The 18,256-nt window shown below is 38.3% G+C and overlaps 1 protein-coding gene across 6 annotated transcripts in view; it reads left to right on the top strand.

The window, feature by feature from the left end:
• Positions 1–18,256, top strand: part of LNPEP (leucyl and cystinyl aminopeptidase) — a 69,288-nt gene that overhangs the window by 44,298 nt on the left and 6,734 nt on the right. For 4 of the 6 annotated variants that reach the window (XM_082336919.1, XM_082336918.1, XM_082336920.1 and 1 more), the window contains 8 exons: positions 1,919–2,050; positions 6,709–6,869; positions 9,457–9,545; positions 11,450–11,630; positions 13,740–13,896; positions 15,268–15,452; positions 16,179–16,340; positions 17,148–17,288. In XM_082336919.1, coding sequence (XP_082193045.1) covers positions 1,919–2,050; positions 6,709–6,869; positions 9,457–9,545; positions 11,450–11,630; positions 13,740–13,896; positions 15,268–15,452; positions 16,179–16,340; positions 17,148–17,288 — 1,208 coding nt within the window. The other 2 variants (XR_014230732.1, XM_082336922.1) reach the window with 2 other exon arrangements.

An 18,256-nucleotide genomic window follows, 5' to 3' on the forward strand; every position in this document is an offset into this window, starting at 1 on the left:
GTGGAGTGCAGCTCCCACAGCTGTCTTGGTTTGTCTCCTCTGACTTCTTTTTGCAAGTCTCAACTGGTCAACACATGTTGTCTGGCATCCTTGAGTAGTCTAAGATGCCAAACAGACCTACAATAGTGATGTGCTTCTGTTTATTTTGGTCTGTTTTTTCTGAACTACAAGAACAGAGATGTGTGATTTTCAGCTTCCCTTCATTGTGAAATGGATTTGGTTTCTCTCCCTAAGCTATTTATCAAAAGGCATGGCTGTTGTTTCATGCTTCAGAGTTGCTGTCTCAAGTAGTTCCCTTTTTGGTGAGCTTCTAGAAGCTATGCATAATGCACAATCATGTCTGTAGCCAACTAACTTCAGAGATAGCAATTCTGTCACTCTTTGCTGGATCAAAACTCTATGTAATTTTAATGGAAACATTCCATAAGTGATTGGGCTGGAGTTTCAATTAGTAAAGCGTTATATCTGGAGGATTACTTTATTACTACTAATAAGTATGTGCACCTTCTGAGTAGAAATGTAGCAACCTACACCTCTGAATTTAAGAGCTAACCAAAAGAAGTTTTGCCCCTTGCATTGTCAGAAACAGGTTTTTCATGGCTGCTTTCTATGTTTCAGAGGCTTTCACTGCATAGCTCTTCATTCATGCATGCAGTCTTTGTATTCCACTACTGTTGGCTCTATACCTTAGCTAATGCTCTTGGCAATTTGCATGGAAAGACACTTGCAACATGGTCCCTAATCATCTAAAGGGGGTCTGTTATTGAATTGTACAACTTACTTTGTTTTAGTATACCACCAACTTTGTTTAGTATACCACCAACTGACACAGATTAGTAGCTGGCCTCTACATTTTACTGTCTGTAATAGGAATTCTTGTACAAAATTATTTTTAGCCTGGTGGTTTTGCAGTCTATCAGTAAAACTCCGCTCAGGGGTGCGGCAAGAATCCACCTGCAACGACAGAGCATTTGGGAGGACAGAACAGTAAGAAAAACAAAGTAGTAGAGCTATAGGTTAAGTAAGGATGCATGCAAGAGAGGAAATTATGACCATGTTATTAAAAACTATAGTAAGGGGTATTCCTGCAATTTCATGAATAATTAGATTAACCAGGCAGCCTTCAGTTTCAGGCAAGATGTTGGAATGTGTAAGAACCATATATGCTCTCATTGAAATCTTCCTTTTAATTTTTTTCTTGATCCTTTCTCAGAAATACTACCAAAAATATAAAGTGCACCTTTAAACTTTTCGTGATCTATGGCTGCTCATCTGCATTCAGTTGTACAAAGTCCTCAGGCAAATTACTTATTAGTGGCTGTGACATAGAAGTTTATCTATGGGAAGAAAATGGCTTTCAGCTATGTTTAAAAAAAGCAAAAAAACAGCACCTTTCTGTCTACACATTCGTGGCCGGCCACTTCGTACTAGAACTACTCAGTTACTGCTTTTTTTAACAAAACATGGCTGTATTTAAACACTGTCAGAATGCACTTGTTCTGTACCACAGAGGAGAATATTGCTAATGAAATATGGCAGCCAGTAGAGACATATCAGTAAGAAGGCAATATTTTTGAGATGATGTTAATTGGAAAAAATGTCAAGCTCTATTAGCCTATTTTGTAACCGTATTTTGAGCCTTTGAAATATTAAAAAATATTTTTTTTTTTCTAAAGGAACTAGGAAAAAAATTCAAGCTGTATTAGCCTTTTTTGTAACTGTATTTGGAGTTTATGACATGTTAAAAAAATGTTTTTCCAAGGTAACTGAGTGTTAAGGTAATTATTCAAATGGTATCATTTGGGAAAAAATCTGCCAGCTTCCGAGTCATTCTTGTACTGTGAAAGAGCTATAATATGCATATATTAGTTCTATAACTTTAAGTTGCCAATTCTTCTTCTTTTCTTTCTCCCTAAAGGGAGCTTCACTTCTTCTGATGCTGAAGCACTATCTCACTAAGGATGTTTTCCAAGCTGGCATTGAGGTATATTTGCATAATCACAACTATGGATCTGCCCAGAGTGATGACTTGTGGGACAGCATGAATGAGGTATCCATCTTTGATATGCTGTTCTTGTTTTTTCATTTCTCTAAATATGTTGTGTATTTTGGTTTATTTCCTTGTTTATGAAAGAAATAAGGTAATACACTACTGGTAAATACTCTGAAGTTCTTGCGCATTGTAGTCCAAAGTTCTGTCATACAGATATGGAGAGTCCTGTAGCTTCTAGGACTCCCTTGCGTATCATGCTACAAAACCGCTGGAAGTGGGTATGCACTACCATGCATATCCACATGTGTGGACGTGTCGGTATGTACATGTCCTTTCTAGAGTTGCATTGTTAGTGTGTCAAGACCAGAATAAAAATAGTCATCTTAAATGCAGGACAAAATTTTACTTTCAAGGAATAGCTGAATCCAAGTACTGTAGAGGTCTTCGGATACTCTACTAGTATAACTTTGTTTCAGTGATAGCTTCTGTTTCAACAAGCGGTGCTGGAATTGTAGGAAAACAGATTGTAGGGCACAATTTAGTTCAGCAGCTCTCAAACAGTAAGGCAGGCATTAGGCTGTGTCTAAAGTGGGTGTGGGGGGAGAGAGCGAGGGTGCAAGAAAGCAAGGACACAGGAAGGAGAGAGCAAGGGTGAGGGACTGCAAGCCTGTGGGAGCCAGGGAGGGCAGGGGAGAGAGGGTGCATGTGAAGGAGGGGGGAGAAATGGCAGCAGGAAGAGGGGGAGGGAGAGTGGGTGAAGGAGGGAGAGAGAGAGAGAGAGAAAGGGGTGGGCGTGTGAGAGTGCAAGGGAGAGAGTACATGAGGAGGAGAGAGTGGGAGGGAAGAGTGCAAGGGGAGAGTGTACAAAAGGGACAGAGTGTGTGCAAGAGAGTGAGAGTGATCACAACAAGAAAGATCTGCTGAGTATCCCCAGGGAATGTCAAGGTAGTTGTATAAAGGAAGGGAACAGATTTCCCTGTGAATGTGTGTACTGCATAGTATGTATTAAAGTCTCTGAAATACATGTGAGGTTCCCTCACAGAAGCTGAGTGCTAGACAGGATACTAACTTAATATTTAGTTTTGGCTCTTGGCATCTTACTTTGAACTTCTGCAGCACTGTTAGTTACTGTTAGCTGTCACAGGTGGCTGTAAATTTGTGTGTTTAGTCATACACAGTCACTAGTTTGCCAGCTAGTGATGGGTTATTACTGATATCAGACTGTGGCTCTCTTATGACAGAGAACTCTACTGGTTTGCATAGTGATTTTAATAGTGCAAAATAGACTTTCCTCTCCTCAACCTCTGCAAAATGGACCCTCCTGACCAACCATCTTCAGTCATGCACACATAGAGAACATACCACAGGGAGATTGTAGTATCCACATAGGGTGGCTGGGGAGACTACACAGATGCCTCACATTTAATTATTGTGAGGGCTTAGCTGTTACTAGATGCAGGGTTTAACTGTTACTAGAGCATGGGAAAAGAGTCGTTCTCAAAACTTTAGATTACTTGCTTAGTCTGTGTCCCTGGCTCAGAAAAGAACTCTTTTTTTTTATTATGACCCTAGTGTTTGTACATGGGGCAAGTTCAGCTTTTCTGGAAACTCAGCAGGCCTCTTTCTGCAGTCTTTTGGAACCTCAGTCATCATCTTTTAAGAGTCAAAAGTAATTGTTAGCAGCTCTGGGATTGCTTCATCCACCTGTATTTGTATCGTTAAGTGAATTGCATCCAACCAACTTAGTAACATCTGATGTCAGAACTCAGTGTGTATTTCCTATTTTAAGGAGAAACAACCCTTTGTATTTGGTGCTAATTTAATAGTTACCAAATTCCTGCTGACACCAGGTTTTTTAACAGCATTATCTGCCAGAAGTTGCCCTTCTGTGTGGAGGAACCCACCAACCGGTTCTTTAGATGTTTTCTGATGCTGCATTACAATGTTTGCCTTTTCCTCTGTGTCCATTTCTGGCTGCATCTCATTTTGTGCCTGGGTCTTTGGTTCGTTTTGTGGTTTTTTCATGTAAGTGTTAATTTTGTGTTTTCACATAGCCTGCACTTTTGTACACTTTCATATTCCCTATTTCCAAAGACTCATGGTTTAGCTGGACTGGTCTGGTATTGCAGTGAGTTAGTTTACATTTGGGCTTTTATTATTTTGCTTCCCTGAGAAGGTACCACATTTTTTTTTGCACTACTTACTTTCCACTGAGTTTTACCTATTGCCTCTCCGAGTTTAGTGAAATGTACTGCCGCTATGTCCATTTTTCTTCATTTTGGTATTCTTTCTGTCTTAGTATTTTTGTATCTTGAATTCTTAGTTTCTCTTGCTTTCTCATGGTCTTTCACCTTCAGATTCTCAGACAGATTCTGTTGGTTAACAGTCAAATCTTGACAGGCTGCATCTCTGATTACTTTCTCTGCCCTTGGTATCAAAAGTTCACCCATTCTACAAAATTAATGGAAATTTGCTCAATAATATTTTCCCCCAATAGGTGACAAAGTAATTAAATCTATATGAACTAGATGAATCTGAGTAGCTCACATAAATTATTGTGTACCCCTCTGATCTTTCAGTTGACTGATACCATTATTAGTGGCCTTGGACTCCAGCCAGTGCCTAGGTCTGCTAAAAGTTTCTTTCAAAGTTTTATCTTCGAAACAGAAGAGGCCATATCTCTGTCTGGACTTCTTGATTCTTCTCCATTTTCAGACGTGAACTATTTCACTGAGTTTCCCTTATGGCAATTAAATAATTAGTATTATCATATATTGAGATCTTTGGTATCCTTTTTGGTTGTTTCCCGTATTTATGGTAATAGTAAAAAACAAATCTATGATATTCAGCAAATTGACTGGCTCTTTTTCCTTTTATTTCCATTAATTATGCATAGGCTGAATGTGTTTGAAAATTCCAACCATAAAAGTGGCCTTTTCTTTCATCATAAATTTTTGCTGTCCACACAGCAAAATGCACAATCATTTCTTAAGTCTTAACCTTCTCTGTGAAAATTGACAATCATAGTTGGAGTGAAGATGAGGAAACTGCATTGAAAAATCTGTAACACAGGAAGAAAACTTTTTGTATACCTTGCCTAGGGGGGAAGAAGGATGAAGTCATTTTCATGCATTGCGTTCACTGGAGTTAGGAGCTGCTGTTCAAAGAAGATATGTCAATAAAATCAATTAATGTCAATAACTTTTTGCTATGATGAAACTATGAACGTATGATTTCTAATTAATTGGTTTAATTTCAGGTGATTGGGGAGGGTTCTATTTTGGAATAGAATTATTTCAGTGGAGCAAATTTCAAATTTACTCATGTCTCTGTACAGATTAGACACAAATCTTTCTGCCAGTCTTTAGGTGGCTCACAATGTTAGCACAGAAAGCCTGAGATGTGAAACAGGCAAGTTGGCAAGGTGCAAATTAATTAGTTAGACTTAATTAGTTTCCTGATCTCTTAACATTCCACTTACCTTGGGTTTGGGGTTTTTTCATTTGTTTTTTTTTGGTTTTGTTTTTTTATTTTTTTTGGCTGGCTGACATTGATGTTATAGATTTCTTTGTGGTTTCAAAGTGTGACAGGAAGGAGAGGAAAAGATAATGACAAAAAGAAAGTGAGAGCATGCGTTCAGCACATCTCGGGCAACTTATGAAGGGATTGCATAATGTAACATTGTAGTAACAATGATAGCTTGTGATAACAAGATGAAGAGGATTTAGCCAAGAGTAGGTTTTGGGAGTATGTAAAAAGTAAAAAACATGTAGACTTCAAATTCTATAAATTTTAAACTTTTGATAGAGAATTGCTTCCCTGGAATTGAAAACCCTGTTTAAAGTTTATGTTCATTCTCTACATAAATAATATAGTATTTTCCCATGTGGGTAAACTGTACCTGTTATCATTGGCTTGAACAGAGAACAGTGGGCATTAAGTTGCTGATGAGGTAAACTAGAGGAAGACACAGTATAGGTTGGTAAAAGTTAAATGTAGTTTGAGTAATGATATGTTAATTTCCTTATGCTCCTGATGGCTCAACCTAAAAAATATTTTCATAAGTTAGGGGACATAATGTCTTTTTCAGGTTGGATGGTCATCTCTGATAATAAAGAGGCAGTCATATGTAGACATTATAAAGTACTTGTCTCTCAGTGGGGATGTTGTAGTACAAACAGTCCCTGAAAGATTAGAAGAGGTTGGAGGTGAAACGGTGCAAAGGCTGGTAAGTGGGAGGGGGGTGGTGGAAAAAAAATAGAGAGTTCTTACTATAAAGGATATGTTCTTTTTGTTGTATAAACACTGTTGCTTTAATTCAATTTCTAATATTAATTTTAGAATTGAAGATCTTTTAACCTGAAACACCCACATAATATCAGAATACCAATAAGGAAAGAGAAAGGGTAGGGAGGAGCTTGGGAGCTTACCATAACTTGCTTTTCTGTAACATTGTCTTCTCTGTTTTCATGACATACCAGTTCAATCTACCAGATGTTTCCAATTTGTCTTTCCACTACTTGGCTAGGATTTCCTCAACTTAAGAAGATAAAAACTGCTTGCTCCCCTAAATTGTTGCTTACGAAATTTACAAACTCAAAGTGATTGTTTACAGATGCAGAATCATGCTTCTACTTACTTTGTAAGTTAAGGAGGAAGATTTAAAAATGTTGTCTGTTTGCCATTTTCTTGTTATGTTATGATTGTTTTTACAGATTACCAATGGAACACTAGATGTAAAAAAGTTGATGAAAACTTGGATTCTGCATAAAGGATTTCCTTTAGTCACTGTTGTCCGAAAGGGAAAGATTATTTCTGTGCAACAAGAGAAATTTTTATATCGTGCAGAGCCAGAAAATTGGACAACAGATGCAAGGTTACTACCTCCTTAATACTTTTTATCCATTAAAATCTACCTGCAGATATCTTTCTTGTATCTCGTACATATTTCTCACTTGTATTCAGGGGTTCTAGCATTTTCTTTGAAGGCAGGTAGTGATAGAGAATTTGGCACAGAAGTTCACACATCTAGTATCTGCCTGAAGATCCATGTCTATTTCCACCCAAGCAACTGGTAAAAATCTGTGGCATCCTTTATAAACTGAGTTTCTTGTTTGCATCCTTTCCTGAAGTTTTTAAGCTTGAGATGATAGTAGCATGGATTTTTCAGGTTTTTAATACAAAAGGAAGATCTCACAGGTAAAGTTTTCTTTTAATTTCAGAAAGTTTTGTGTGTTTAATGAGAAGCTCTAGAAAGGCAGGTTGCAGAAGTTTGCAAAAGTTACAGATGCATACGTCTTACCTTAGAGCCTCTGCTTCTTGCCAAAATTCAGTGTACATCTTGGGCTTTGTTAGAGGAAAGTAGAGAAGCTAGAATCAAAGTCGTCTTGGCTTAAAAATTTTAAGATAACAGTAATGCATGACAGCAAATGGCTGAATATATGAGAGAGGCAATATCCATTGTACCAAAGGAAAGATGTGGCAGTTGCTAATTGTAAAAATTAATTTACTGCAAATATGTCTTATGTTATGAACCTTACTGTATTTTGTAACAAACCAAAATATGTAGGTTTGAATCCTTTTGATATTTTGGTGGTTTTATCCAGTTGTTTGAAGTCTTAACAGGAACTGAGTCCTTTGCATCATCTTGCAGAATCAGGCCTGTGAAAGCAATTTGTCTCTTGAAATGTTGGAAGTTACAGGGCTTAGTTTTATTTTTGTTATGTGGAGGAAGGCAAGTAATCTGTGGTTGAAAGGTAAGGGAAGAAGGGAAGGATTGTTAGGCTTAATTATTCTTCTGTTTCTAGTCGATGTCAACTTGAGGAGTGCATGAAAAGCTTTTGAAGAAGAGTGCTCTGTGCAAGTCATACACAGCAGGGGTTCCTGTCAAAATTGGAATGCATATGGGCAAATTGTTTCACCTCGCTCAAGCTGTGTTTTCTCTAAATAGTCAAGTCCTTACCATCATTATGAGCCACCTTAGTATTTATTCTTCCAGCTTGCAGTTCACCTGAGATAGTCTTCGTGGTGTGTAATCAATTATGGTTTCTATTACCATGATTTGGAATTTGCGTCTTGTACTTGAATCAACATAAATTGTTTTTTAAAAAAAATAATAAAGCTTGTAAAATTTCAGGAAGACAGAACATTGGACTGAGGTGAAAATAATACTGGCAGAATTTCTGATACAGCCAGAGATTTTCTGTCCATATAATTTGGGACAAGATACTTAGCATGCTGGAACTGAGGAAGTAGTACTAGGAAATGTAGTGTCCCTCAGGGGTCCATATTGGGACCAGTGCTGTTTAATATCTTCATCAATGACATAGTGGGATCGAGTGCACCCTCAGCACATTTGCAGGTGACACCAAGCCGAGTGGTGTGGTTGACACACCTGAGGGACAGGATGACATCCAGAAGGACCTGGAAACCTCGAGAAGTGGGCCCATGTGAACCTCATGAGGTTCAACAAGGACAAGTGCAAGGCCTGCACCTGGGTTGGGGCAACCCTCAATATCAATACAGGCGGGGGGATGAAGGGATTGAGAGCAGCCCTGCAGAGAAGGACTTGGGGGTATTGGTTGATGAAAAGCTGGACATGAGTCGGCAATGTGCTCTCGCAGCCCAGAAAGCCAACTGTATCCTGGGCTGCATCAAGAGAAGCATGGCCAGCAGGTCGAGGGAGGTGATTCTGCCCCTCTACTCTGCTCTGGTGAGACCCCACCTGGAGTACTGCGTCCAGCTCTGGAGTCCTCAGCAGAGGAAAGACATGGACCTGTTGGAGCAGGTCCAGAGGAGGGCCACAAAAATGATCAGAGGGATGGAACACCTCTCCTATGAGGTCCGGCTGAGAGAGCTGGGGTTGTTCAGCTTGGAGAACAGAAGGCTGTGGGGAGACCTTATTGTGGCCTTTCAATACTTAAAGGAAAGATGGGGACAGACTTTTTAGCAGGGCCTGTAGTGATAGGGCAAGGGGTAATGATTTTAAACTAAAAAAGGGTAGATTCAGATTAGATATAAGGAAGAAATTTTTTGTGATGAGGGTGGTGAAACACTGGGAAGGGTTGCCCAGAGAGGTTGTGGATGCCTCATCCCTGGAAACATTCAAGGTCAGGTTGGACGGGGGTCTGAGCAACTTCAAGCAGAAAATGTCCCTGCCCATTGCAGGGGAGTTGGACTAGATGACCTTTAAAGGTCCTTTCCAATCCAAACCATTCTGTGATTCTATGATTCTCAACACAGTGGAAATAAAAAAAATAATTACTGTACATGCTGTACATGTATTCTTTTATCATGTTCTGATTATATGAGTGAGATTTATACTTTATTATTTTACACAGCATACAGTGGTTCTACTACTACTAATATATTAAAGTGCTTAAATTAAACAAAACAAAAAACAAACCCTTCAAGACAAACAGTATGTGTATAATATGTCAGTAAACATTTGCTTTCCTTTGCAGTTATCTGTGGCATATTCCTCTCACCTACATAACTAGTAGCTGCAACTTTACCCATTGTACTAATGCATATTTACTGGACCAAAAGTCAGGTATGTGACTCAAAATTTCGGTAGCAAGTTACTTAAATGTTATAGATTACTCTTTTCGAGGACACACGTAAGATGTGAAGATAAAGGCATATGTAGTACAAAATAATTACAGAGCCAAGCACTACTGGTGGTGTCATCATTAGACAGTCAGTTCCCTATAGCATTGTATGTACAAGTAAATGGCAGGAGCTGGGGCAGAAGCACAGATTTGGAATTTGTAAAAACCTGTACTCTTTTCATCCCAGTGCATGCACAAGATCTCTCAAACTGCATGTCCTTTATAGAGTGAGTAATGGGAGAGTTGCTCTGCCAGTGTACTGAAATGTGAGGAAGTCACTTTCCACTGGAATATTATTTATTTTCTTTAATGGTATAAGAAAATATTGCATCTGGAACAGATTAAGTTTTTGAGAATGCTGTTGTAGAACTTAAAACCCTTAGATCTTTTCACATAAACTCTCTGCTTTTGCTGCAGTGGCTAGTTTGAATCCTAAATTGCTAGTCTATGTTTTGTTTTGGTGGTTTTTTTGTTTTTTTTTTTTTTTTTTTCTGTGGTTTTGTTTGGGTTGGGTTGGGTTTTAGGGGTTTTGTTTGTTTGTTTGTTTGCTTTTAATTAAGCCCTGTTCTTTTCCTTACCAAGTGAATAGTCACTATACACTTTTATGTAATATTGTGCTAAAATCACTGGCTACCTCTGTCCACCGACATGAAGAGGTTTTTTGCGTTTTATTGAAACTGATCTGACTCATCATCTTATGTCTACTGATGCATTTTCTTCTCCCTGTTAAAGTTACTATTTGGTGCATTTAACTGGCAATTATTTTTAATTCATGAACCTATCTTGCACCTCTACTTTTTGAAATAAAACTATACAAATTTAAAATAAAATTCTTAGAGCTGATCTTGACATTTTTACTGCTTACTGATTTTCACAAACTGCCAGCCCTCTAAAATTACTTTAGAAGTACTATAATTAAAGTAAATAATTTTGATTTATGTAATTATGACATTGGTTTTACAAAGCTTTCAAGTTATTCATGGCCTCTTTCATTTGAGATGGAGTCTTATAAAAAAATATTATGAATTATCAGAATGGAAAAACAAAGCTGTTTAATTGAATGTGTTCTTGATCTTACCAGAACTAATAGGTAATTAGCCTGATTTCATCATTTTTGTTTCACATAAATGGCCCTGTTGGTGGTCTCATGTTTGACGTACTAATTCCTCACTCACTGTAGAAACTTGGATGTGGAGGATATGAAAGTACGTGATATGATATGATATGATATGTACAAAAGAGTTTGGGGTAGAGTATTTACTAAATTTCAAAGGCATTGCAGGTGCTCTGCAAATTGATGGTTTTGGCAGTAGTTATAGAATCAACTGAAATGAAGAACTTTTTCCCAAAGCCTCTCTTCTTGTACCTAGTTCACTTTGAAACTAGAGTATGGGCTTTCATTTACTTAATGCTGTCTCCATTTCTCTATTTCTTTACATGATGTGTGTAGCTGCTTCTTATATGTATATGTACATGTATATTCATATAGATAGATATATATATATGAAAGTGGGCAGAGAGGAGATGTGGTTGTCTGAAAGGAGGACTGCAGAGAAGGACAAAAATTACTGCACTAAGTAATTAACTGCATAGATACAACTCCAGGCAGATTGTGATACTGTTCATTCAATCAGATGTAAGAAGAATGAGGAAGAAGTACAACCTGGAATTTTGGAGCCTTCTTGTTGAACATTTGTACTGCCTATTCCTTCTTCATAGTAGGGGAAACTAGCAGGTGGAAAAGGCTTTATTGACTCTCTGTAACTAGTCTGCTTCATAGATTTGGATTTCAATGAACAGTTGCCAAAAGTTTGTTTCTGCTGCTAACTGATTGTTTGTCCATTAGCTGTCATTGAACTTCCAGAAGAGGTGGAATGGGTAAAGTTCAATGTGGACATGAACGGTTATTACATAGTGCACTATGCTGAAGACTGGAAAACACTGATTGATCTGTTGAAAAAAAACCACGCTGCTCTGAGTCCTAAAGACAGAGCCAATTTGATCAACAATATCTTCAACCTTGCAAGGTAAGACTTTTACATTGGAAAACATAGTTAATATGTGTTTAAAGAAGATCAGACTTAGATTCTAGAGAAGACTGCTTCAGAGAAGTTTTATTTCACTCTTCATTAGCCTATTGAAAGTGTTCACCATTCACTAACAGATCTTTTTTAAGTTATTTCACTGATGCTTCAATATTGGTGTTAGATGTTATAGAATCATAGAATTGTCAAGGTTGGAAAAGACCCTTAAGATCATCGAGTCCAACCGTTAACCTATCACTGCCAAGTCCATCTATACCATATCCTCGAGCACCACATCTCTCCATTCTTTAAATACCTCCAGGGATGGAGACTCAACCACTTCCCTGGGCAGCCTGTTCCAATGCTTGACCACCCTTTTGGTGAAGAAGTTTTTCCTAATATTTACCCTAAACTTCCCCTGGCGCAGCTTGAGACCGTTTCCTCTCGTCCTATCACTCGTTACTAGGGGGAAGAGACCAACCCCCACCTCGCTACAACCTCCTTGCAGGTAATTGTAGAGAGCAATAAGGTCTCCCCTCAGCCTCCTCTTCTCCAGACTTAACAACCCCAGTTCCCTCAGCCTATCCTCATAAGACTTGTGCTCCAGACCCTTTACCAGCTTTGTTGCCCTTCTCTGGACACGCTCCAGCACCTCGATGTCCTTTTTGTAGTGAGGGGCCCAAAACTGAACACAGTACTCGAGGTGTGGCCTCACCAGTGCCGAGTACAGGGGCACTATCACCTCCCTGGTCCTGCTGGCCACGCTATTCTTGATACAGGCCAGGATGCCATTGGCCCTCTTGGCCACCTGAGCACACTGCTGGCTCATGTTCAGGTGGCTGTCAACCAACACCCCCAGGTCCTTTTCCGCCAGGCAGCTCTCCAGCTACTCCTCCCCCACCCTGTAGTGTTGCATGGGGTTGTTGTGACCAAAGTGCAGGACCTGGCACTTAGCCTTGTTGAACCTCATACAGTTGGCCCTGGCCCAATGGTCCAGCCTGTCCAGGTCCCTCTGCAGGGCCTTCCTACCCTCCAGCAGATCGACACTTCCACCCAACTTGGTGTCATCTGTAAACTTACTGAGGGTGCACTCGATCCCCTCATCCAGATCATCAGTGAAGATGTTGAACAGGACCAGCCCCAGTACTGAGCCCTGGGGAACACCACTCGTGACCGGCCACCAACTGGATTTGACTCCATTTACCACCACTCTCTGGGCTCTGCCATCCAGCCAGTTTTTAACCCAGCGTAGAGTGCACCCATCCAAGCCGTGTGCAGCCAGCTTCTCCAGGAGAATGCTGTGGGAGACAGTGTCAAAGGCCTTACTAAAGTCCAAGTAGACAACATCCACAGCCTTCCCCTCATCCACTAAGCGGGTCACCTTGTCATAGAAGGAGATCAGGTTAGTGAAACAAGATCTCCCTTTCATAAACCCATGCTGGCTGGGCCTGATCCCTCAGTTGTCCCGCACTTGCTGCATAATGACACTCAAGATGATCTGCTCCATGACCTTCCCCGGCACTGAGGTCAGGCTGACAGGCCTGTAGTTCCCCAGTTATCTCCCTATTCTTTATACCAGGGTCCATTTATTTGCATAACAAAGAGCCACATGATAGCTTCTATTTCTGGAAGACACTGTTTTCTTTCGTGTCTGATAATCTGCCTAGCGGACTGTTTTTGTGTACTCTGTCAGTGAGTGCTCCAGTTTAGAGAAGTAAGCTATTTGCCTTTCAAATTTTTACGGGCTCCCTCTCTTGTCTTTCACCATTGCCGTCAGAGCAGGTGAGGCTGAGCATTCTGGATGGCTTCTTTGACAGCTCTTTCCTATATCTGAGTACCCTCATTTATGATAAATATTTTCAGACATCATTGTCACACTTCCTTATCTATTTTCATTTTTGTTAATTGAAGGCATGTTAGTGGCCTTGTTGCTTTATTGCTATCTTACTAATGTCAAAACAGAAAAATCTCTACATCTAAAGTGTTTCTTATGTTACTCCCTCTATTCACGTATCCCTCTGTTAATGTAATGGAGAGCATCACTTCTGATCTTGTTTCAGGGGTCTTTTTGTTCTGGAAGCCATTTTAATGTTTGTGTTCATTGACCTATAGTCTAGGAAAAGAGTCTCTGGAAAAGGCCTTTGAGCTGATTGATTACCTTAACAAAGAGAGCAGCACTGCACCAATCACTCAAGCTTTGTTTCAGCTGAGTCTTATATACAGCCTTTTAGAGAAAAAAGGTGAACAACAACTGGCAGCACGAGTCATGGTATGTCTTAGTTTTCTGTAAATTATAATTTGAAATAATTAGCTGTAATGTTCTTTATAGTTTATCTTTTTAAGTGTTGACTGTTGAACATATTCAGTAATCTCACTAAGTTGAATGGGGATTCTAGATAGTCACCAGTCTTGCCTGCTTTTGTTAAGTAGTAATGATCTCTTACAGAAATTCTAAATTTTTTGGATTGACTTCCACGCCCTGCCCTCAATATTTTGTAGGGAATGTAATGCAGTGGGAACACAATGGTGTCTGGGGATTTGCTGCAGTGGCTATAAACGTCAATGTAGACAGATATGTAATTAAACAGAGTCCATGACACTTTTCAAGTACAGAAAAGTTATTTCTAAAATTATTAGAGTGGCTGGAGATCATAGATCCAATTGCTTTGTATAGAGGCAGAGGAAAAAACCAAAACCGTTTTCTGTAAAAATAGGAACACATGAATGGTTGCTATTGTCCCATTCCAGCTGTGCAATAGATTAACGCAATACAGCGCTACAGACTTAGCAATGAAATCAACATTAGCCTCATTTCTTGCTGAGGAAATGTCTTTCATTTCTCTGTTTACCTTCTTACTATGTAGCCTCCTCTCTATTCATCTACAGGTTTAAAATTATTCTTGCATTCTTTACATTGTAGAATGGCATCAAAGGGATTTTTTCTAGAAGGAAAATTATTAAATGATTATGTAAAATAGCAGATGTTTTTCTTTATACTAGGTAAAGGTAATTAGTGACTGCTTAGGGAAACTTATAAGAAAAAAAAAAACCACTGCCATAATAATTTTCCTTATTTAGTATTTATTCAAAGGTTTTACAGATCTGCTGTGATAAACAGCCCAAGCTATGGTTTTCAATGCAGTGTCTATGAGGTTATATTTAAGGTCAAGTGTTTCAGCTAAGATGTGGTAGCTGGTCAGGCAAGCTACAAAATTACTAACGGGAAGGGTGTTCAGCCTATAGACAAAGATCGGTTTGTTTGTTTGTGCTAAACTAATGTGGATTAACTGTCACCTGATGGAGTTAAAAATGGTTAAACATACAGGAAGTGTAGTTAGTTGAGATAGTAAGCTGACTACATACAAGTCTGAACTGTAGCTTGAAGAGTAGTCTTCAGTTTCCATGTGCAATTTAAGATGTAGACCTGGCCCATCTTTCAGATCTATATGGTAACTGATATTTATTCATACATATAAGATATAGTGTATGTAAATTGAAGAGATGGATGAAAAACTACTATTTTTAACTTTCACAGCTCTAAAACTTAACTTTTTTTTTTTCTTTTTTTTTAAACTAATTTTGTATACAGAAAGTCCTCTTGGGAAGAATTAACTATTGCTAATAATTTTTCCTCCTTTAGCATAGAATAGAACACCTGCTTGGAGATAAAATTGATCAACAGCGTTGGACAGATGACGGGACCCTGTCTGAACGAGAGCTCCGGTCAACGCTGCTAGCTTTTGCCTGCACCCATGATATGAGAAACTGTAGAAGAACTGCCACTGAGATGTTTGAGAAGTGGATGAGCTCTAATGGAACAATGAGGTACCACAAAAACTGGGCTTCCACTTCTTTCATTTACCTGTTTTCCTGTTATCTTGCCACCACTGTTTTGTGGGGAAAAAAAAAAAAAAAAAACAACACAAAAAAAACCAAACCAAAAACAACAAAGAAACCAACCAAACAAAAAAACCCCCACACCACCAGCACCATCTACTGGATATTGATAAAGCACTTCATTCTGTCTTTTGCCATTCCTCATGTAGAAGTAATTGCTGTTTTAAGTTGAGAGGGAGAACTGTGCTAGAATTTAAGACAGTCTGCAATCTCATTAAGTGTGACTGCAAAACCAGCTGCAAATTGCTTCCATCTGTATTTCCTAAGCTGCATGTTCAAGGAGAATTACTTAGTAGCAACGTCAAAGCATACTTTTTTATCTTGCAGAATTCATTCTGCTCTGGATTCATGTGCATTTTGAGCCACAGAAAATTACTCAGATTTTTGTACAATTTACTGTGTTTTCATGTGATTAATATGATTTGCTTTTTCCCAGTGACTTAAAGTATTAGGCTGGAATGAATTCAGTCCAGCAAACTTAAAATTGCTACAGAATTAAATTGCTCAAGAGGGGCATCTCTTTCAAGCTAATCTTTTCATTTTGTGACTTTTCTTCCTTCTTTTCTCAGATGAGCATTTTTATGTCCCCCCTTTTTTTGTTTGTTTGTTTTGTTGTTTTTTTTGTTTTGTTATTGGGTTTGTTTTTCCCTGTAGTCTGCCCAGTGATGTTATGAAAGCCATATTTACAGCTGGAGCCAAATCTAGTGATGGCTGGGAATTCCTCCTAAAGATGTACTCCTCTTCAGTTTCTGAAGCAGAGAAGAGCAAAATGATTGAAGCCTTGGCCAGCACAGAAGATGTCAGAAAGCTGATCTGGTATGAAGGAGCCAAAAAATTTTATGCTGTGTATATTAAAAGTGTTAAAATCTTCTTTGAAAAAATGTATTGTCTTTTTTCTATTGTTGAAAAAATTTCTGATTGCTAAAGAAAATCTATCCACATTTGGTACAGACTTCCATAAATGTGAAGAACCTGATATTTTTCACTTAAAAATAATTTATGTAACCAAAGAGCTCAAAAGGTCGAATACTGAATATGCATAAAGAGAAAAAAAATTGAACTTAAAGGCTTTGCACTACTGGTAACACAGAATTGCAGATTTTGTGGTAAAGGTAACAAAATTGCAGATTGTTCTATGGAGTCTTAAAAGATTGGTATATCTTTATAACCAAGATAATAACTAGTTGCAATTTTTTTTTTTTTTCTTCTTTCTTTATTTCTTTGGCTGAAATTTTGACCTCACATTATACTCCAAATCTCAGTACTGCATGGAGGACACCAAGGTTGTCCTGCTAGGTGATTCTTGTTACAGCTTTCCTCTCTTAACTTTTCTACGTACTATGTTTTCTTTTACAAGTTGCTAGAATTCACTTCATCTTTTCCAACAACAATGAAAATTCAGATACTTGGTTTAGAGTTAAGGTCACTCTGATACTTGGAAACTAAAGCTAAATAAGTACAGTGGTTATAAAATGGAGCATCGGTATGGTCCAGATGCCAGAAGTTACTTCTTGTTTGAGCTATACATAATCTTTTCCGTCTAATTCAGGAGTATCAGGAGAATCATGTGAAGATATGAATAGATGTTTTTTCCTGTCCCTTTTCATATGCTTTGTCTTTTAGGTTAATGCAGAACAGCCTTGAAGGAGAAGTCATCAGGGCACAGGAGCTTTCACATATCATAGCAACTGTTAGCCAGAGTTTGCCTGGATATTTGCTGGCCTGGGACTTTGTCAAAGAGAACTGGGAAAAGCTTACACGCAAGTAAGGCTTTTGATGTAGCTGAAACTTTACACTCACAATGGCAAAATCACCTGTCTTTCAAGCACAAAATAATAAAGAGCTGGATTCATGTAAGAAGATTTGTATTAAAATTGTATTAAAATTGTAAAGCCTGTTTTAAAATCTGATTTTACAAAAATAACTTGGAACATAAACTTTAAAATCTCACCAATGGTTAATGGGACTTTGGAGCCTCCTAGAGCCTCATAGTAATTTAAAAAAAATCTTGATTTGAATTTCTGTTAAAAGGATGCTCTCTCTAAGATGATTGCTGCAGATGCAAGATATTTATGTGGATCAAACGCATTCAAAAGCAGACCCAGGGAATTCATTCAGCATTTATTTTTTCTGTCTTTTTACAGCAATCCCAAAACCTAATAACCAAAAAATCCCACTTGCTTTAGAAATACATATTCTCCTTAACTGGCCTTGAAGGGTACCCAGCAGGAAAGCTGGCCTGCAAGTCTTCAAAAAGCTAACAGTACATGGAAAACTGTATTTCTAAATCCTAGTTTTGATTTGGAACAGTTTCACATTGCTAAAAAAAGCTTCTCCTGGATGAAAATTTCTGCTCTAGCAAGCTCTCAATAACCAATATTACAAAACTACTTTACTTGAAATGAAATCTGATTGCAAATTCAATTACTGTAAAGTTTTGGAATACATACCACAAATACAGGTCTTGGTATTCAGTGTGTGGTATCCTCAGTTCTTTACTGTTTGAGCTGTAATAGAAGTTTAAAAATTTTCCATGTGTTTTGCTCTGAAGTTCAATTTTTAGATGGATTAAGGAACTAGAGGCTTGGACTTCTAGGACCTTGTATCTCTTTTGCAAAATGAGATATGTAAACTTGAATTTAAGTGCTTTTAATGATTTCCAACTACTAAAACAAAAAAGTAGAACTAAGAGCATGTACCTATACTGAATCTGCATCTTAAAGTGGCTGCAA

This window comes from Platalea leucorodia, assembly GCF_965183815.1.
Source record: "Platalea leucorodia genome assembly, chromosome: Z".
NCBI lineage: Eukaryota > Metazoa > Chordata > Aves > Pelecaniformes > Threskiornithidae > Platalea > Platalea leucorodia.